Source organism: Periplaneta americana, chromosome 14 (genome assembly GCF_040183065.1).
Source record: "Periplaneta americana isolate PAMFEO1 chromosome 14, P.americana_PAMFEO1_priV1, whole genome shotgun sequence".
In the NCBI taxonomy this organism is placed as follows: domain Eukaryota; kingdom Metazoa; phylum Arthropoda; class Insecta; order Blattodea; family Blattidae; genus Periplaneta; species Periplaneta americana.
In genome coordinates, this window is record NC_091130.1 from 152780452 (window position 1) to 152803339 (window position 22888).

A 22888-nucleotide genomic window follows, 5' to 3' on the forward strand; every position below is an offset into this window, starting at 1 on the left:
AAATGCTAACCACACCCACAGAGACATCAACACAGACATGGAAATACTGCACATCCAACCAAAAAGCCAGAAACTAGACACACTAGAACAGTATGAAATATACAGACACACAAAAGCACACCCCAACGAAATTCTCAACACACAACTCAACTTCAAAACACACACATTCTTTGACTCTACACTATACCACACGAACACACCCTCACAGGAAACAGAACAAGTGGCGCCAAGACCAACAACGACCAGTTCTGAAGATGACCCATAAATAGGTCGAAACATGTAAACGAGGTACGTTGAAGTTTAACACAGGAAAGTCTTACCATACATATTCCGAAGTGATACAGTGTTAAAAGTTGTGTAATCAAGATGTATAAAAAATAACTCAAAACATAAGATTATTTAGGGCCAAATTAAAGAAGTACCTAATTTCTCACGTCTTCTATTCTGTAGGTGAATTCATGACATTCAACAACGCTTCATGAATATTTCTGCCTTGTATTAAGTATCGATACTAAAACTTTGTGTTGTACTAGTAGATTGTACAACTCTTCTGTATATATTTCAACTAGACTGTGACTATAGTTAAGACTTTATAGTATTATTAAGATTTTTTTGACATGTTCCATATTTTAGCTGTGGAGCGATGTACGAATACCATGGAATGTAAATAAATACAATAGAATACAATGCATGATTTCTGCCATTGCATCCCTGATTGGTGTCATGAAATTCCTTACCGTGTCAACGCCGACTAACAGCAAATCCAGGGCGAGGACGGCTGCTATTTTGGGGTCGGAGGTCTTGACTATTATCTTCTCTACAATGGACATATCTTCCTCAGATCGTCTCTCACCTTCCAGCTGCAGACGTTCCATTGCTTCAGTGATGTACCTCATACACACTCTGAGAGCAACCAATATCTAAATCATTCCTAGAGCTTCGTAAATTTAACTGGAGGGAATTTCTGTACTTTGGAAAGAACTACACAAGACTGAAGACAATATCATGAGAGGGTACAGTGAAGTGAAACTTGAAATTTTTCATATTATACCTACAGTTTCTTTAGAATATGCCATTAGGAAAGTTCAGGATAACAGGCAGGGTTTGGAATTGAACGGGGTACATCAGCTTCTTGTCTATGCGGATGACGTGAATATGTTAGGAGAAAATACACAAACGATTAGGGAAAACACGGAAATTTTACTTGAAGCAAGTAAAGCGATCGGTTTGGAAGTAAATCCTGAAAAGACAAAGTATATGATTATGTCTCGTGACCAGAATATTGTACGAAATGGAAATATAAAAATTGGAGATTTATCCTTCGAAGAGGTGGAAAAATTCAAATATCTTGGAGCAACAGTAACAAATATAAATGACACTCGGGAGGAAATTAAACGCAGAATAAATATGGGAAATGCGTGTTATTATTCGGTTGAGAAGCTCTTATCATCCAGTCTGCTGTCCAAAAATCTGAACGTTAGAATTTATAAAACAGTTATATTACCGGTTCTTCTGTATGGTTGTGAAACTTGGACTCTCACTCTGAGAGAGGAACATAGGTTCAGGGTGTTTGAGAATAAGGTGCTTAGGAAAATATTTGGGGCTAAGCGGGATGAAGTTACAGGAGAATGGAGAAAGTTACACAAAACAGAACTGCACGCATTGTATTCTTCACCTGACATAATTAGGAACATTAAATCCAGACGTTTTGGGATGGGCAGGGCATGTAGCACGTATGGGCGAATCCAGAAATGCATATAGAGTGTTAGTTGGGAGACCGGAGGGAAAAAGACCTTTAGGGAGGCCGAGACGTAGATGGGAGGATAACATTAAAATGGATTTGAGGGAGGTGGGGTATGATGATAGAGACTGGATTAATCTTGCACAGGATAGGGACCGCTGGCGGGCTTATGTGAGGGCGGCAATGAACCTTCGGGTTCCTTAAAAGCCATTAGTAAGTAAGACCTACAGTTTTCGTTTTTTCCATACGTCTTATTTGACATAGACTATACAAATAATATACATATAAATTTTCCGCTACATTGCTTAATATTTTCTACGTATTTAAAAGTGTTTCATAAAAGAAATATTTTAATTGTATTTCATCTCCCCATACAAAAATATTTTGAAAGTTAAATTTTACTACTTACCAGAACAATGGAAGGAGTCCATAATCGTACTTGTCTTTAAGAAGGGGGACAAGACTAACTGTAGTAACTTTCGAGGAATATCACTTTTGTTGACGTCGTACAAAATTTTGTCCAATATTCTTTTGAGAATATTACCTCCATATGTAGATGAAATTATTGGGGATTATCACTGTGCTTTTAGGCGTAATAGATCCACTATTGACCAGATATTTTGTATTCGACAGATAATGGAGAAAAAATGGGAGTATAAGGGTACAGTGCATCAGTTATTCATAGATTTCAAAAAGGCATATGACTCGGTTAAGAGAGAAGTTTTATATGATATTCTTATTGAATTTGGTATTCCCAAGAAACTAGTTCGATTAATTAAAATGTGTCTCAGTGAAACGTACAGCAGAGTTCGTATAGGTCAGTTTCTGTCAGATGAGTTTCCAATTCACTGTGGGCTAAAGCAAGGAGATGCACTATCACCTTTACTTCTTAACTTTGTTCTAGATTATGCCATTAGGAAAGTCCAGGATAACAGAGAGGGTTTGGAATTGAACGGGTTACATCAGCTGCTTGTCCATGCGGATGACGTGAATATGTTAGGAGAAAATCCACAAACGATTAGGGAATTTTACTAGAAGCAAGTAAAGAGATAGATTTGGAAGTAAATCCCGAAAAGACAAAGTATATGATTATGTCTCGTGACGAGAATATTGTACGAAATGGAAATATAAAAATTGGAAATTTGTCTTTTGAAGAGGTGGAGAAGTTCAGATATCTTGGAGCAACAGTCACAAATAAATGATACTCGGGAGGAAATTAAACACAGAATAAATATGGGAAATGCCTGTTATTATTCGGTTGAGAAGCTTTTGTCATCTAGTCTGCTGTCAAAAAATCTGAAAGTTAGAATTTATAAAACGGTTATATTACCGGTCCTTCTTTATGGTTGTGAAACTTGGACTCTCACTTTGAGAGAGGAATATAGGTTAAGGGTGTTTGAGAATAAGGTGCTTAGGAAAATATTTGGGGCTAAGAGGGATGAAGTTACAGGATAATGGAGAAAGTTACACAACACAGAACTGCACGCATTATATTCTTCACCTGACATAATTAGGAATATTAAATCCAGACGTTTGAGAGGGCAGTGCATGTAGCACGTAAGGGCGAATCCAGAAATGCATATAGAGTGTTAGTTGGAAGGCCGGAGGGAAAAAAAACGTTTAGGAAGGCCGAGACGTAGATGGGAAGATAATATTAAAATAGATTTGAGGGAGGTGGGATGTGATGATAGAGAATGGATTAATTTTGCTCAGGATAGGGACCAATGGCGGGCTTATGTGAGGGCGGCAATGAACCTCCGGGTTCCTTAAAAGCCAGTAAGTAAGTAAGTAAGTAAAATTTTACTATTATCTTCAACGTACTGTCATCATATTAGAGAGTTTTCGTACCACGAAGCAACGATAAACGCTAAACGCTATATCGAAGGCCCAGTTCGAAAAGTGAAACTAAAAAAAATTGAGAATGGCAGAAAATTATTATCTCTAGTTCAAAACTGCAAGAACAGACTCATAACGTTGCGTATACCAGCATAATTAATTTATGGAACTGATCATTTGTAATGAAATCACCAGTAAAAGACAGCAACAACTCGAAATGTTTTCTTCTCGGTCCGCGAGATTCTTATTTGACCATTTCCAAACGACAGCAACTATAAATGAATCGGGGATTTCAGAAACAGATGTTACCATTTGTGGCGAAATGAGTTTATTCGAGTTTCATGGACTGTTGGTATAGGGCTATCATTCCATGGAGAAACCACATATGTCAGTATAGCCGTCTCACATTTGGAGACCTGTGAAATCCTGGAAGCGCGCAAAAACAACTCATGTCAAAGACATGTGCCGACACATTGGTTCCGATTCCAGACGGCAGACATCTACGATACAAGAATACAAAAATTGATCCAACTGAATGACAAATGTCTGAGTTCTGTTGCGGAATATGTTGAAAAATAACTAAAAATTTGCTGTATATATTGTTTTATTGGAACAACTGTATATAACTGCTCTTACGTGATTCTCACTATAGATGTTAAACATTTATATCCTTATAAATTAAGCTTCGTATTTATTACTTTAAACAATGAAGTTTATACAACCTCATTCCGCATTAAATTCATTTCTAAGAAACTTACATATTCACAACATTCCATACGAGCTATTGCATCTCAAATCGACCGAAATATAGAGAAAATTGACCTTACAATTTCTAAATACAATGAAACTTTTTTGTACGTAGAGAACTGTGATACAATGCTTTGTGCAAAGTTTGAGGCATCAGAACTTCATAATGTTTAAATTAAAAATATCTAAATCTATCGTATTTTCATAAAATTAGCAACTTTAAACTGTTGTAGCTCCGAAACCCTTTCACCCAATGATCAAAATCATGGTTTATTTTGATGCTGAGAAATTAAAGTTTACATTGACATATAAACAGATTTTCTTACTTTTTATGAAAATGGAGAAATTTAGATTTTTCCTCATTAAGACGCCTTTGGTTAGGAAAAAATATTTTAAAAAGATATAGTTAGATTCCGCATTGAAAGTACAAATAAACACATATTTTTTACTGATGGCATGTTGATAAGAAAATATTGAAAATATCAAATAAATAAAATAAATAGTACGCGCGTGAACTAACCAGCTGACTGTGAGACGGGAGCTAGCCGAGACAAGCAAGGCCACGAGACAAACACGTGATGTTTCGTCTAGTAGCGCATAGTTGGGCTAGCTTTATCACAAGTTTTCATAAACACAGGAGTAAAATGACGCCCGACGCTCGCTTATCTTCATCTCTCGGCCAGTGCGTGCGGTACTGCACCGTTCAAGTCTAGGCGTGTGAAAATAATTTATTTAATACCCTCGAAACTTATTGTCGTACCACTAAGCAAACAATGCCGAATACCTCTCAATAATGCAAGGTTTTTTTTCTCAATATTTTTTTTACATTTTTACAAATGAGCAAAAAGCCTAAAAGTAAGTAAAATCAGATTATCTGTCTCTCTGTACACAATAAAAATAAGGATTACTTCTTATCTTAACCTACCAAATGTCAGCTTCAAAATGAGCTCTCGTTCAATGTTCTACAGTAAATGGTTCCAGAGTTCTGAGCGCTGAAAGAGGCTTGTTTTTATAAAATACGCTAAATTTGTCGCTCAACAATACGAAAACCGTTTGACTTTCGATAGTATATTTTTGAAAATGCACTCTCCTCAGCACCTTCTATAAATAGGGAAAAAATTAGAGTATAAAAAATGCGAGGTTTTTTACTGATCGATTTCATATGGAATAGCCCATACGTATTATCTTTATAAAACAGTATTCCTACAACATTCAGTCTTGTACTACCATAACCTCTCATTTTATCATAGTGTGTATTTTTGTAACATTACGGCAATGTAAACAAATGAAAACGAATACTTCCGAAGTTGCCGAATTAACCCGAAGTTTAACGTATATAGTGAATGATGGCGCAAAAACCCTTAAAATAACACTCACGCTAAAACCCCGTACATCATTGTTTCTTCACTATTGCGACGTTAAGACGTATAACGTGTAACGCTAACGATGCAAAAGCTCTCTAATAATTGGCATGGAAATTTCAATTGTGCGCATTAGTTTTGTTTAAAAATTGTTTAAATTACTGTAGCTAAAATGCGAAATAAAAAACTCCCACGACTACACAAATTATTTCTTTAAATCCTTTTGAAATCCTGTTGAGTTAGGTATGCAAAATTTCTTGCAGTAGACATTGAGGGATGCGTGGAAAGAAATTCATACAGCTAGCTCAAAATTTGTGCAAAAACTAAAAACCGAGAAAAATAGATTTATACCTCTCACGCCTTTGAAAATGGCGGCCAAAACAAGCGTTCTAAGAGGTGCAAGTCTCTGAAATTTTCCGAGCAGGATCTCTAAACATCGAGATACTTTTTAAGAGTAAGAAAAGAAAATTGATATTTGTCTTGAAAAATGTTATTATTTCACTTCGGTATACTCTTTATTAATTAAAATTGTAAAGTTATTAAAACGTTATTTCGAATTTTAAAGGCTTATAAATACTATAATCATTTGAACTAGAATAAAAGCATTACTATAGTAGAAAAAAATCGGGTTTTTCATTTGTTACGTTCTGCATTTCCATAGTTACCATTTTGTTGACAAGAACATTAATGATGTTAGTAACACTGGTTTTGGAGAACCTATAGCCATCAAGATATTTTTTAAGAATAAACGAAAAAAAAATCTTTTTTTTTCTTTGTGAAAAAAGTCATTATTTCACTTCAGTGTACCCTTAATTAATTAAAATTGTAACGTTATTAAAAAGTCACTTCAAATCTTAAACGCTTATAAATACTATAGAGTGATAATTTAAAATAGAAAAAAATACTATGTTGGGAAAAAATCGTGTTTTTCATTTGTTACTTTTTACATTTCCATAGTTATCATCTTGTTGACTATAGCATTAATCATAGTGGTAACACTGGTACAAAAATTTTCAAGTTTGAAGCCATTGGAGAATCTATAAGCATCGATGATATATTTCTTAAGAGTAAAAACAAAAAATTAATATTTTTCCCGAAAAACATTATTATTTCATTTTAGTGCACCCTAAATTAATTAAATTAGTGACTCACTCTCGGAACATGTCCAGGGCGCCGATGTACTTTTTCCACGCCGGCGTGCTCCACACTCTCCAGAACGGAGCCCTGAGTTCGACCTCCGCCACGTTGGTGAAGAACGTGTGAATGGACTGCAGTATTCGGTGGGTCTCCGAGTCTGCGGAAATGGAGTCGTCTAGGCAACCCAGCCTGGTGTCCAGGGCGACTCGGCCGATCGCTGCAACAAAATACAACACGTTGACTTGTGTACCAGCGTGGAATAACACTGACTTACCTACGACGTAGAACTATTTCCTTCTCCTCACTAGGTAGAGAGGGGTAACTTAGGAATTGACCATCGTATAAAAATGCAACTCTCTCTCTCTCGCCATTACAAGCAGAACAAGGGGAACATAAGGAAAGCAAGGGGAATAGAAGAAGAATAAGGGGATGAGACGGAGGACAAAGGGAATACAAGAGAATAAATAAGGGGAAGATAAGGAGAACAAGGAGGCGACAAGGATAACAAGGGGATTACTAGGACAAGACGGGATAGACAAGCATAAGAAGAGAACTACAAGGATTACAAGGGAAATACAAGAAGAATAAGGGGATGAGACGGAGGACAAAGGGAATACAAGAGAATAAATAAGGGGAAGATAAGGAGAACAACGAGGCGACAAGGATAACAAGGGGATTACTAGGAGAAGACGGGAAAGACAAGCATAAGAAGAGAACTACAAGGATTACAAGGGAAATACAAGAAGAATAAGGGGATGAGACGGAGGACAAAGGGAATGCAAGAGAATAAATAAGGGGAAGATAAGGAGAACAACGAGGCGACAAGGATAACAAGGGGATTACTAGGAGAAGACGGGAAAGACAAGCATAAGAAGAGAACTACAAGGATTACAAGGGAAATACAAGAAGAATAAGGGGATGAGACGGAGGACAAAGGGAATGCAAGAGAATAAATAAGGGGAAGATAAGGAGAACAAGGAGGCGACAAGGATAACAAGGGGATTACTAGGAGAAGACGGGATAGACAAGCATAAGAAGAGAACTACAAGGATTACAAGGGAAATACAAGAAGAATAAGGGGATGAGACGGAGGACAAAGGGAATGCAAGAGAATAAATAAGGGGAAGATAAGGAGAACAACGAGGCGACAAGGATAACAAGGGGATTATTGGAGAAGACGGGAAAGACAAGCATAAGAAGAGAACTACAAGGATTACAAGGGAAATACAAGAAGAATAAGGGGATGAGACGGAGGACAAAGGGAATACAAGAGAATAAATAAGGGGAAGATAAGGAGAACAAGGAGGCGACAAGGATAATAAGGGGATTACTAGGACAAGCATAAGAAGAGAACTAGAAGGATTACAAGGGAAATACAAGAAGAATAAGGGGATGAGACGGAGGACAAAGGGAATACAAGAGAATAAATAAGGGGAAGATAAGGAGAACAAGGAGGCGACAAGGATAACAAGGGGATTACTAGGACAAGCATAAGAAGAGAACTAGAAGGATTACAAGGGAAATACAAGAAGAATAAGGGGATGAGACGGAGGACAAAGGGAATACAAGAGAATAAATAAGGGGAAGATAAGGAGAACAAGGAGGCGACAAGGATAACAAGGGGATTACTAGGAGAAGACGGGAAAGACAAGCATAAGAAGAGAACTACAAGGATTACTAGGGAAATACAAGAAGAATAAGAGGATGACACGGAGGACAAAGAGAATACAAGAGAAATATTTTTTAGTAGGTTATTTTACGACACTTTATCAACATCTAAGGTTATTTAGCGTTTGAATGAGATGAAGGTGATAATGCCGGTGAAATGAGTCGGGGTTCAACACCGAAAGTTACCCAGCATTTGCTCATATTGGGTTGAGGGAAAACCCCGGAAAAAACCTCAATCAGGTAACTTGTCCCGACCAGGAATCGAACCCGGGCTCCCTGGTTTCGCGGCCAGACGCGCTGACCGTTACTCCACACGTGTGGACTCACGACAAATAAGGGGAAGATATGTAGAACAATGATGCGACAAGGATAACAAGAGGATTACTAGGAGATGAAGGGAAAGACAAGCATAAGAAGAGAACTACAAGGACGACAAGGGAAATACAAGAAGAATAAGGGGATGAGACGGAGGACAAAGGAAATACAAAAGAAATAAGGGTAAGATAAAGAGAACAAGGACGTAACAAGGATAACAAGGGGATTACTAGGAGAAAAGGGGAAAGACAAGCATAAGAAGAGAACTACAAGGATGACAAGGGAAATACAAGAAGAATAAGGGGATGAGACGGAGGACAAAGGAAATACAAAAGAAATAAGGGTAAGATAAAGAGAACAATGGGGTAACAAGGATAACAAGGGGATTACTAGGAGAAAAGGGGAAAGACAAGCATAAGAAGAGAACTACAAGGATGACAAGGGAAATACAAGAAGAATAAGGGGATGAGACGGAGGACAAAGGAAATACAAAAGAAATAAGGGCAAGATAAAGAGAACAAGGAGGTAACAAGGATAACAAGGGGATTACGAGGAGAAAAGGGAAAAGACAAGCATAAGAAGAGAAGTACAAGGATGACAAGGGAAATACAAGAAGAATAAGGGGATGACACGGAGGACAAAGAGAATACAAGAGAAATAAGGGTAAGATATGAAGAACAAGGAGGTGACAGGGATAACAAGGGAAATAGAAGAATAATAAGATGGATACTAGGAGAATAAGAGAGATAAAGGAAAACAAAGGGAATACATCGATAAGTTGAGAACGCAAACTAAGGGAATACAAGAATAACAAGTGGAATATAAGAGGAATAAGGTGAATACAGGGAGAAGAAAGAGAATGGAAGGAGAACAAGGGGAATACACAGAGAACAAGCTGAAGATCGGGAGGTGAAGCTTCGGTATCGCCCCACACTACACACAGGAGGGAAAGCTTACTTAAATCATTTAAACCTTTTTCAATTTCATTGGTCTCACGTCACTTAGCTATTCCCCCATTTAACCCCTCTAAACCATAACGAAATTCAAATCAGACGTCAGTCCCGTGTGTGGTGTGGGACGATATCGAAGATTGGCCGACGGGGACAACAAGGCGAAGGCGAGGATCAAGGCGGACATTAAGAGAACAAGGAAATAAGAGAGAATAAGAATAAGACAAGGAAAACAATGAGAAGTCAAGGAGAACCACGGCAAGACAACATGAACGATTGGTACACAAGGAGAAGAAGTGTAAGACGAAAATTAGGTGCCCACTAGAAGAAAATAAAGGAATACAAAGAGAACAAGGGGAATACAAGGAGAACAAGGGGACAACAGGAAGAACAAGGGATAGAATTGAATTTTATGTGAAGGTGAATTCCAAGTTACCCCCTCCAGATCTATTGAGGGGGGAAAGGTGTAGTTGTACAGCCAGCGCGAGTAAAAAACCAGTAAGTGAGTATTTGTTGCCAGTGTACCTGAGAACGTTACCACACAAATATAGGGTAAAGGTTGGTAATATTGTGATACGAGTAATATTGTGATAGTTCTTTTTGAGAACTTATTACAATTTTACTGGGCGAGAGGAGAATCGATTTTGTGCAAAAACTTGTCCATAAACATTCCCTTACTACGTTGACGCAAAAAACCGATCTACCTCTCGCTCAGTGAAATTGTAATAAATTCCCAAAAAGAGCTAGGTACTACAATATTACTCATATCACAATATTACCAACCTTTACCCTACGTCGCGTTAGCAATCTGCCAATCACAGTTGTCAGTCTTATTGTCCACTGACTACGACAAAGACAAGATACTCGATTTCGCGTTTTTGGGGTGTGTCCTTGAGTACTCTGTCCAGTCAGTGGCATCTGTTGCCACTTCGGCTGAGAGTGGTACCACCTCCTGCACAGAAGTCACGTTACCAATCTGGCAACCACAGTTATCAGTGGGTCCGTCTCAAGGAGCGAAGAACTATTCACTTTCTCACTTTACTCTTCAGTATTCTTCAAACCTCTAACCCTAGCTACTTAGCTTCTCGTTTTCAACATTTGTCCTCATATCAGGAAATAGATACTCGCTCACAACACCATATCACACTCTCCATTCCTAAACACAGAACATCCTTCTACTCTTCATCTTTCACCGTCTCTGCAGCTCATCTCTGGAACTCTCTACCACAACACGTCAGAGACTGTCGGACATTGTCTAGTTTCAAATAGTACATTATTCAACGAGCCTATAATGAAGGTAATTAAGAAGTGAGTATGGATATTTATGAAACGAGCGCAAGCGAGTTTCATAATTTTCATACAAGCTTCTTAATTACCATTATAGGCGAGTTTCATACGACTTTTTATGCTCGACCATATTTCTAACTTGATATTATTAATTTTATTTGTATCTGACCTGGAGCAATGTCCCGTATGTTGTGAGATGTGCGCAGACGCGAAAGTATTGATTTTTTCCGAGGAACAAATGTCGACATTGACCTTGCTAGGCCATAAGAACCTACAGAGATAACATTGAAATTAAATTAGACGTTGAAAAACGAGATGACAAATTGAATTTATTTGAATATTATTTACAATTAACGCTCATTATTATAGTAACAGAACATAACCTTCTGCGACAGTATTGGATTTCCAGCCTCCGTGACTTTTCGCTAATTCTCTTTCGATTGCATATCCGAGAATAATCGATACATGCGGTTTTATAACGGTAGAAAGCTGACCTGTCATTGGCTGAACAGTTGTAACCTGAGTCGTCATTGGCTGAAAGACCTGATCTTTAATGAGTAGGTGTACTTTAATGACATGCATTAAAGGTCTGCTACCAGGTGTATAATTACTACATTTCGGCATGGTCGAGCATAAAATTAATTAAAATTGCACTTTTTGAATTAGATTCCTTTCAGTTATAAGCCCTTTCCTCTGCGATAGTTTTGTAAAAGTATAGGCTACCGGTATATATTTCTTTCCTTCCTTTCCCCTTTTTGTTCTCTTTATCAGCTGATGAGTTTATTATCATAGCCTTTTTATTGTGAATTTCAATTATTTTCCCTCTTATTTATTATTATTTTATTACATTCTATTTTGATATATTCTTCCTTACGTTTTCCATATTAACCATTTGTACTAAATGAGTTGCTTTTGTTATATTCCAATGTATTTTACTTTCTTTCTTATGTTATGGTATTATTTTCATGCTGTTTAGTTAGATTTTATTATGCTGTTATTATTTTTTTGTAATATGTTAGTATTCTGTTCTTTAACTTTTTGTTAAATTTTAACTGCTTGTATACTTTGTGACCTGGTAGAATGTAAGAGAAGGCCCTATGGCCTTAACTCTGCCAGTATAAATAAAGAATTATTATTATTATTATTATTATTTTCAGCTTTCTCGCCCGCAGACTGCGGGAAAGATAAGATAATCGCTCTCAACGTTCCCATTACATATTTCACGTGCCAGAAACGGTAATTTTGGTTATATATCAACATTTTATGGTATTCAAGTAACGAATGTTTTAAGCTGGATTCTCAATTCGTCCGCCCATAATCTCTAGTTCCAGGTGCGGATGGTTCTACGGCTAAACCTCGAATATGCTACCTGGTGTCTAAAAGTATAAACGATGTGAAAATCCCCTAGCAATATCTGGGCATCGCAGATGCCGTGTGTGATTCATGGTGCCGTTGTTCCCTGTGGGTATTGTATAGCTGATCAATAACAACTGAACTCATTAGTGGCAATTATGTGAGCACTAAATGAACTGGCATTGCAGTTAGGGGGCGCCGGGTGTACTTATAACACAAAGTACTAGAACGTGGGATTGTACGTGGAATACTTCCGATTTTAACATACTGTAAGCGAAAAATGGTCGAGAAAATTAGCTTGTATCTCTCTCCTATAGTCGTTGAAAACACATGTATTTGCTGCAGCAATTACTTGCGTTATAGAACGTTTTCTTTGCGATCATATGGAGCTCGTCGCTTGACTCGGTTAAGAGAGAAGTTTTATATGATATTCTTATTGAATTTGGTAATCCCAAGAAACTAGTTCGATTAACTAAAATGTGTCTCAATGAAACTCACAGCAGAGTCCGTATAGGCCAGCTTCTGTCTGATGCTTTCCCAATTCACTGCGGGCTAAAGCAAGGAGATGCACTATCACCTTTACTTTTTAACTTCGCTCTAGAGTATGCCATTAGGAGAGTTCAGGATAATAGATAGGGTTTGGAATTGAACGGGTTACATCAGCTGCTTGTCTATGCGGATGACGTGAATATGTTAGGAGAAAATCCACAAACGATTAGGGAAAACACGGGAATTTTACTGGAAGCAAGTAAAGAGATAGGTTTGAAAGTAAACTCCGATGGGCCATATTCATAGACATTCTTAGCGCGGGCTTCCGGTGGATGATCAGCGAACTAACGTTTTTCGTATTCATAAACCAGTGTTAGCGATATGATATGATATGAATCCTGTACAAGTAATCTGTCGATAGCCGGGGCTAGTTTAGCACGCTCGTAGCGCGGGCTAGCGAAATGTCTATGATAGCACCCTAAAAGACTAAGTATATGATTATGTTTCGTGACCAGAATATTCTACGAAATAGAAATATAAAAATTCGAGATTTATCTTTCGAAGACGAAGAAAAATTCAAATACCTTGGAGCAACAGTAACAAATATAAATGACACTCGGGAGGAAATTAAACACAGAATAAATATGGGAAATGCCTGTTATTATTCGGTTCAGAAGCTTTGGTCTTCTAGTCTGCTGTCAAAAAATCTGAAAGATTTTATGAAACAGTTATATTACCGGTTGTTCTGTATGGTTGTGAAACTTGGACTTTACTTTGAGAGAGGAACAGAGATTAAGAGTGTCTGTGAATAAGGTTCTTAGGAAAATATTTGGGTCTAAGAGGGATGAAGTTACAGGAGAATGGAGAAAGTTACACAACGCAGAACTGCACGCATTGTATTCTTCACCTGACATGATTAGAAACATTAAATCCAGACGTTTGAGATGGGCAGGGCATATAGCATGTATGGGCGAATCCAGAAATTCATATTGAGTGTTAGTTGGGAGACCGAAGGGTAAAAGAACTTTTGAGGAGGCGGAGACGTAGATGGGAGGATAGTATTAAAATGGATTTGAGGGAGGTGGGATATGATGGTAGAGACTGGATTAATCTTGCTCAGGATAGGGACCAATGGCGGGCTTATGTGAGGGCGGCAATGAACCTCCGGGTTCCTTAAAAGTCAATTGTAAGTAAGTAAGTAAGTAAGTAAGTCTGTATGGGAGTTCGGAGGCGGCTGTTGCGCGAGAGTCCGTAGGGCATGCACAATATTACATTCCGCGTAGTACAATGGGCCTACCGAAGCGACCTACGTGCGAGGGCAAGTCCCTGGCCCAAGCCCTTCTCCTCAAGAGGACAATGGAGGACTGATAGATAGGTATATGGTCTATTTGGCTTTCCCTCTGTAAAATTTACTCAAGTCCCTTCAGTGACACATTGTGAACGAAGTGAGACAAATGGCCTTTAGGCTAGGAGCTCACATAAACGTTAAGGCAAATCTCAAGAGCCCTTGTTGGGCGTATTTGACATCGTATACCTTTGATAGTAATTCATCCTCTTTTCCCTTTATTTATTTATTTTTATATTTATTTATTTACATATTCCATCCATCCGTTTACCCATTCACTCATTAATTAATTCATTCATTCATTCATTCTTCTATTCATTAATTTATTTATTTATTCATTCATCCATTCATATGTTCATTCATTGATCCATCCATTAATTAAATAATGCGTTAATCCTTAATTTATTCACTCATTCATCCATCCAGTCACTTATTCATTCATTCATTCATTCATCCTCCCATCCATCCATTTATTCTTTCATTCATCCTTTCATTTATTCATTCATCCATTAATCTATTCATTCATTTATTCATCCATTCATGAATTCATTTATTCATCCATTCATGCATTTATTTATTCATTCATTCATTCATTCATCCATTCACTCATTTATTAATCTATATATTCATTCATACATATATTCATTAATATATTTATTCATTCATCCATCCATTCATTTTTTCATTCATTGATTCATTCATTCATTAAATAATTCGTTAATGCATTAATTTATTCATTCACTGATTCATCCAGTCATTTATTCATTCACTCATCCATCCATTTATTCTTTCATTCATCCTTCATGCATTTATTTACTCATTCATTCATCCATTCACTCATTCATTAATCTATATATTCATTCATTCATTCATTCATCTATTAATTAATTTATTTATTTATTCATTCATCCATCCATTCATATTTTCATTCATTGATCCATCCATTAATTAATTCGTTAATCCATTAATTTATTCATTCACTCATCCATCTAGCCATTTATTCATTCATCCATCCTTTCATTTATTCATTATTCATTCATCCATTAATCTATTCATTCATTTATTCATCCATTAATGCATTTATTCATTCATTCATTCATTCATTCACTCATTCGTTACTCTATATATTCATTAATTTATTCATTCATTCATTCACTCATTCATTCATTCAGTGGGACCTGGCTTTGTGAAGGCTGACCCACCTGTCATCATCGGATTTGGATCATCTGTCGAACTTGAACAATAATCACATACACAGCCATTGGAAGCCATAGTGCAAGGTGTCATCCCGATTCCTGCCCTCGTAAAGCCAACAAAAATGGATTAGACTACAGCGAGTGGAGAAAAATAGAGCATTGACTAGAAAGGAAACGATAGTGCCCAAAAACCCCCTCTCATTACATCTTTTTGGACCACAAATTCCACTTGACCTCTCTCGGGATTCGAACTTGGGTCTCCAGGGTAATATAACTTTCGGGTAATATAAAGCCTCTTATACTGCATGTTTTGAATGACTTATAAGTCAATATGTAACGTGTGATTGATTCCAGAACCAGAGCATGTAGCGGTCTAGCTTTGTGACACAGCAGGCTAAATGAATGTTTGTCGATCCACAGCCCTCGCGATACTCAAAGCCATAAGCCTGCCTGCCGCGTTCATTTCAGTTGAAAGGCATGAAAACACAGTTTTAACCGAAGCACGCTTAATTATAGGAGGCCGTGGATATCGAATCGTTGGGCCGCATAAGACCACTTCATTTGGAGCTCTTTTACTGGGCCATGCATTTCGATTACACAGACCCGAAACAATGGGCCTTCATGTTTGATTCGTTCAGAGGACTAACACTATTAATATTGCTATGAATATCACAAACACTAGATACTAATAAGCATTAATAACTGATTTTAGTTTTTAAATTTTCTCTACTAGGGTCCTGAAACTAATTTTATTGTATTTATTAACATTCCATTAAATCTATACTAATAATAAATCGGTAGCCGAACTTTTTCTGGTAATTTTCGATTTTCCAGAAATAATTAGTCCTAACATATATAATTAACCACCCTGAAACCGAAAATCGCTTTTTTTTTTTTTTTTTTTTTTTTTTTTTTTTTTTTTTTTTTTTTTTGTATGTCTGTCTGGATGTTTGTTACCTTTTCACGCGATAATGGCTGAACCGATTTCGATGAAAATTGTAATATAAATTAGGTTCGTTGTAACTTATATTTTAGGCTATATGGCATTCAAAATACTTTATTTAAAAGGGGGGTTATAAGGGGGACCTGAATTAGATAAATCGAAATATCTCGCTTATTATTGATTTTTGTGAAAAATGTTACATAACAAAAGTTTCTTTAAAACTGATTTCCGATAAGTTTTACTCTTTGTAAAATTTTGACAGGACTGATATTTAATGAGGTAAATGAGTTTTAAAATTAAAATAACGCCATCTAAGGCGGTGCAATGAAATAAGAAAAAATGACTTCGTCTATAAGGGGCCTTGGACAACAACAATCGAAAGCTATGAGACATAGCCTACAGAGAATGTTTCTGCGCTTTTATGAGGTAATATCGGATGCTAAATTAACCGATTTGTATAATTAATTATTAATTCACCATTGGAAAGTGTAGTTTCTCTAGATGGACATAATGCTATAATGTTATTACAGTAACGTCTGAGTGAATCGAGGACAGGTAAGATTAAAATAGCTTCTTATGCACAGAAAATTTGATAGGCTATTTTGTACATTCTTTTTCTGTATTGCTTAAAATAATATTTATGTACACTCATTTTAATCTCGGAGAATTAACGAACAACGAGAGTGTATTGATTTAGTATGCAGTAATAGTACGTTAGCTTAGCAATCCATTATTTTATAATTCAGATTTTAACTATGCTCAATTGAATCGTGTTAAAATACATAAAATATATATGCAATAAATACAATGAAAAAAAATTGGGTAATGAGCGAAGCAGATTATCTTGCGCTGTTGTAAAAGTTGTTCCCTGGATCAAACGTCCTATTTTAATTATGTAATTACTTTATATTTATTTCTAACAGGTACAGCGGAGCGCACGGGTACGGCTAGTTTTTCTGGTAATTTTCGATTTTCCAAACATAATTGGTCCTAACATATATAATTAACCACCCTGAAACCGAAAATCGCTTTTTTTTATTTTTGTTTGTATGTCTGTCTGTCTGTCTGTCTGTCTGGATGTTTGTTACCTTTTCACGCGATAATGGCTGAACCGATTTATATGAAAATTGGAATATAAATTAGGTTCGTTGTAACTTTGATTTTAGGCTATATGGGATTCAAAATTCTTTATTTAAAAGGGGGGTTATAAGGGGGGCCAGAATTAAATAAATCGAAATATCTCGCTTATTATTGATTTTTGTGAAAAATGTTACATAACAAAAGTTTCTTTAAAACTGATTTCCGATACGTTTTATTCTTTGTAAAATTTTGATAGGACTCATATTTAATGAGATAAATGAGTTTTAAAATTAAAATAACGCCATCTAAGGCGGTGCAATGAAATAAGAAAAAATGACTTCGTCTATAAGGGGCCTTGGACAACAACAATCGAAAGCTATGAGACATAGCCTACAGAGAATGTTTCTGTGTTTTTATGAAGTAATATCGGATGCTAAATTAACCGATTTGTATAATTAATTATTAATTCACCATTGGAAAGTGTAGTTTCTGTAGATGGACATAATGCTATAATGTTATTACAGTAACTTCTGAGTGAAGAATCGAGGACAGGTAAGATTAAAATAACTTCTTATGCACAGAAAACTTAATAGGCTATTTTGTACATTCATTAAACTATGGCTGCATGTAGTAACAATTAACAAACATGTTAAAGGAATTGTAATTGCATCAAATGAGTGCTCTCTGGACCACAATGATCGCATTTTAATTATTTAAATACAATTTAAATTAAGTAACATATTAAACGATTTATTCTTCTATCAAACACGAATGTTCCCTGGATCAAACGTCCTATTTTAATTATGTAATTACTTTATATTTATTTCTAACAGGTGAAGCGGAGCGCACGGGTACGGCTAGTAGAACTATAAATGATTGGAATGATCTACCAGCAGCGGTCTTTTAGGGCTGTCCTTCCTTAAGGAGATTCAAGAATAACTTAAAAAGTTGTGTATAAAGTGTAAATTAAAATTAAGGTGACATGTAACATTTAATTTTTTAAGGTAACATGTATTTATTTAGCTTGACGAGTTACTACCTCGGTTTGAATTGTAAATTATTTTAAAATAGCGTGTAAGAGGGCCTTAGACTAGAAATGTTTAGTTTAAATGTAGTTCTGTTTATATGTATGAATAAGGGTGTAATATGTATTTTGATGCCAACTATAACTCTAATATACCTCAGGGTGAAATAGGGTCTATTAAATTGGATAATAAAAAAATAGTTCCGGTCAGTGATATTTCTGTGGTGTTCGGGTAAAGGGGTATAAGTCATTTTTTGTGCAGGTGGAATTTTGTTCCCCAGATGAACACACAAGTTAAATTATACAAGTGGGTGTGCAAAAATCAAAGAATACTAGCAGTTGATGTGTTTTATTTGTGTAGAAAATTATTTGTAATAAGGGTTCCAAGTTTAATTTTCATTTATCTCCGAACTCATTTTTATGACTTATCTCCCTTTACCCAAACACCAATGAATTTATAATGTAAATGAAATGTGTTCTATAGTGTCAGTAAAATGTGTTCTATAGTGTCAGTGAAATGTGTTCTATAGTGTCAGTGAAATGTGTCCTAAAGTGTCAGTGAAATGCGTCATAGTGCCACTACAGTGAGTGAGATGAGACTAAGTGAAATATTATTATCAGTACCAATGTGAAACTTACTGTATGTAGGGCCTATACATATGTAGGTTGTATTATACAATTTAGTGCACTTATTAATTAGGTTATTTTATGTATTATTATTAATTGTAATTATTGTGTTAAATTGTATTGTGCTAGATGTCCGGTATTATTATAGTAAGGTATTTGCTTCTACTTCCGTAACTTTTTTTTTGTAAAACAGTTCAATAAGTCTATTATTATTATTATTATTATTATTATTATTATTATTATTATTATTATTATTATTATTATTATATAATAACAATAATAATTGCAGATATAGGCGAAATACATTCCGGTTAAATCTATGTAAGGTTTTGTAAAAGATAAGTTATTAAATGTGGTCGCGAACAGTGCATGACTAACTCGTTTTCGCAATACAATTTTCGTGATTCAGCTGTTGCAGCAATGACCGCTGCAGAAGTATGTTACCCAACACAGTAATGTTAACCGGTCCCCTTGAGCGCTCACTTCAAACAATTCGACACGCAACACCGTACGTGTTGGCAGGCCTGCAAGAGTCTACATAATTAACTCGACCTTGTTTATGTTTCTCGAAAAGATTTTACACCGGAAGCGCTTACATTTCCTACGTGGCTTACGACACGCCGAAGGGCGTTGAGTGGTGGCCACAGTAGTGAGTTCGAATCCTGCTATGTTACAGACGTTTATGAGTTCTTAAGTCCTGAGTTGTTAAGGTGCAGGTCCGGTGCTGTGGGAATTGTAAGTGACGGGAGTTTCTTCTGTTATGTAGGGCAAGTTGAAAGAAATACAAACTCGACAACGTGAGTGCAAAAGAATAGACAAAAGCAATTTAACGGTTAATAAAAATAAATTGTTTAGTGATTTCTAGAGCACAGCATTTTTTATCCGATGTGAATAGTTGAATTATCCGAACAAATAAGAAACCTTGAACTGTTATTGAATAAATTGAGAAAGTTTATTTGTCCTAAATGAGAATACAATAAAAGGGCGGATAGTATAAACGTAAGAAAAAGTGTAACAGGCCTACATTATTGATTGAGCGCCAATGAAATAATACGCCGAACATTGGAAAGTACGTTACTGTTGTGTACTTCCTCTGGATCTACATCTATATATATAATTTGAACTGGTAATGGAAATTACGGGAAAAAATCTGAACGGATTTTAATGAATGGCCCGACATTTTGAAGCTTGGCACCCAAGGATTTTCAGAAAAATAGTAACTTTCAGTGAAGCATTAGTTTACGTACATAATTTTTCTATTTTCCAAAATCCATCTTTCGTCCGTTTTGAGAACTAATTGAATTTCAGAATAAAACAAAATACACACTACAATAAACAATGGGATATTACACGAGGGTCATGGACTGCAGGATTGCTGACATATTTAGAGCTCAAATTCAGTTGGTTATTACAAACTTCAAGACTTACTAAAAATAATTTACAGGTCTGATTCTGCGGTGTGTAATTTTCTGAGTACAGCTGTGTATTGTATATTAAAATCTACAAAACTAGAGGTGGCTTGATGATATTATTACCATTGTAAATTAAATATTATTATAGTTAATGCCATGATCTGACTATTTTTCATTAATTATACGTATTAATGCTATATTGGTGATATGAAAGTGAAACGTTTTGGGGTTAGGCCTATATAAGTAGATGTGGAGAATATCTTAAATTAGATCGTCATTTCTATAATTTACTGAGTGGTGGATATATAGTGTATGTGTATGTATATATATATATATATATATATATATATATATATATATATAACTACAAAACTTACGTAAGATAATAATACTGTTATTAAAAATAAAATATTTTTATAGTTATTAATCAAGTGGGGTTGAGTCTTTTTCATATATTTAATGGCGGTGTGGTGTAGATATTTATATGCATCATTCTCTTCAGTATTGGCTCGAGAGATCGCAAAAATTACGGTTCCTAATGAAAGACTAAAAGGTATTACTTACTGATAAAATAAAAGGCCTACAAAACTTTGTAGTCTCCCGATCATTTCAGCAAGATCACTTAGCAGGATAAAATGATTTTACCCTCTACATTTCAAGCTCTACATGCAGCAGCTATACCAAGATGCTATGTCTTTTGTTCGAAAGAATAGCAAACCTGACTTTTTTTTAACTTTCACCTAGAATCCACAATGATCTGAAATAGCTATTGCTTTACTCCCACATGAAAAATCCACTGATCGTCCTGACATTGTTACTTGCATTTTCGCGTTGAAACTCAGAAACTGAAGGTGGATAGGTTCAAGAGAAAGTATTTGGCATAAAAAAAACCATTCAGAAGGAGTATGTTTCATTATTATGAAACCAATTAATTACAAAATGTCTGGTATTCCTCATTGAAAATAAATCTGAAAAATTTTTATTTCAACAACTAATGAACTTAGTTTGCAGCATTTTCTACACAAACCAATAGTAATATATATTCGCATTTCTAATTTAATCACTGCTGAATTAGAGCTGAAAGGCGTTTCCATGGAATCTGAACTATTCTTGTATTTCGAAATACTTTAAATGAAAACACAACAACAAATTCCATTATCTAATCACTGACAGACTCACTGACTGACTGACTGACTGACTGACTGAGTGACTGACTGACTGACTGACTGACTGACTGACTGACTGACTGACTGACTGACTGACACTTTCTTCTGGTTCAGACGCCAGATAACCATATCAGTTGATTAAGCTACGTAAAATAAACCAAATAAGAAAAAACAGGTTACATAATCTGAATTCATGCCGTATTGAACATTTGTTTGCAGGGATGCCTTCCTTGGCAGTAGGGGTGTTAAAAATTGCTAACATGAATCTCTGACATTACTTACATTCCAAGGCCCATTTGTAGATTTCACCCAGGAAATTATCGGGGAGTTCTTGGTTTTCGTCTCTGAGGGAATCTATCCTGGAACACAATTAAACAGTGTTACTTTGCGGTATTTATTGTTTTTCTGAACGTAGTCTGAAATTGATTCACAATTCATGTATATGAGCTATTCCATCTCAAATCGACCGAAATATAGAGAAAATTGACCTTACAATTTCTAAATACAATGAAACTTTTTTTGTACGTAGAGAACTGTAATACAATGCTTTGTGCAAAGTTTGAGGCATCAGAACTTCATAGTGTTTAAATTAAAAATATTTAAATTTATCGTATTTTCATAAAATTAGCAACTTTAAACTGTTGTAGCTCCGAAACCCTTTCACCCAATGATCAAAATCATGGTTTATTTTGATGCTGAGAAATTAAAGTTTATATTGACATATAAACAGATTTTCTTAATTTTTATGGAAATGGAGAAATTTAGATTGTTCCTCATTAGGACGCTTTTGGCTAGGAAAAAATATTTAAAAAACATATAGTTAGATTCCGCATTGAAAGTACAAATAAACACATAATAAACCGATGGCACGTTGATAAAGTATTGAAAATATCAAATAAATAAAATAAATAGTACGCGCGTAAACTAACCAGCTGACTGTGAGACGGGAGCTAGCCGAGATAAGCAAGGCCAGGAGACAAACACGTGATGTTTCGTCTAGTAGCGCATAGCTGGGCTAGCTTTATCACAAGTTTACATAAGCACAGGAGTAAAATGACGCCCAACGCTCGCTTATCTTCAGCTCTCGGCCAGTGCTTGCGGTACTGCGCCGTTCAAGTCCGGGCGTGTGGAAATAATCTACTTAATACCCTCGAAACTTATTGCCGAGCCACTAAGCAAACAATGCCGAATCCTTCTTAATAATGCAAGAT

At 35.9% G+C, this 22888-nt stretch overlaps 2 protein-coding genes across 4 annotated transcripts in view; one reads left to right on the forward strand and one right to left on the reverse strand.

The window, feature by feature from the left end:
* The window catches only part of LOC138713870 (GTPase-activating Rap/Ran-GAP domain-like protein 3), an 878969-nt gene that overhangs the window by 410654 nt on the left and 445427 nt on the right, over positions 1 to 22888 (forward strand). The window lies entirely within an intron of this gene.
* The window catches only part of Cyp49a1 (Cytochrome P450 49a1), an 89006-nt gene that overhangs the window by 31768 nt on the left and 34350 nt on the right, over positions 1 to 22888 (reverse strand). The window contains exons 5-7 of the mRNA XM_069846336.1: positions 21960 to 22036; positions 6838 to 7039; positions 738 to 903 (exon numbers count right to left, since the gene is read on the reverse strand). Coding sequence (XP_069702437.1) covers positions 738 to 903; positions 6838 to 7039; positions 21960 to 22036 — 445 coding nt within the window. The remainder of the gene's footprint in view (positions 1 to 737; positions 904 to 6837; positions 7040 to 21959; positions 22037 to 22888) is intronic.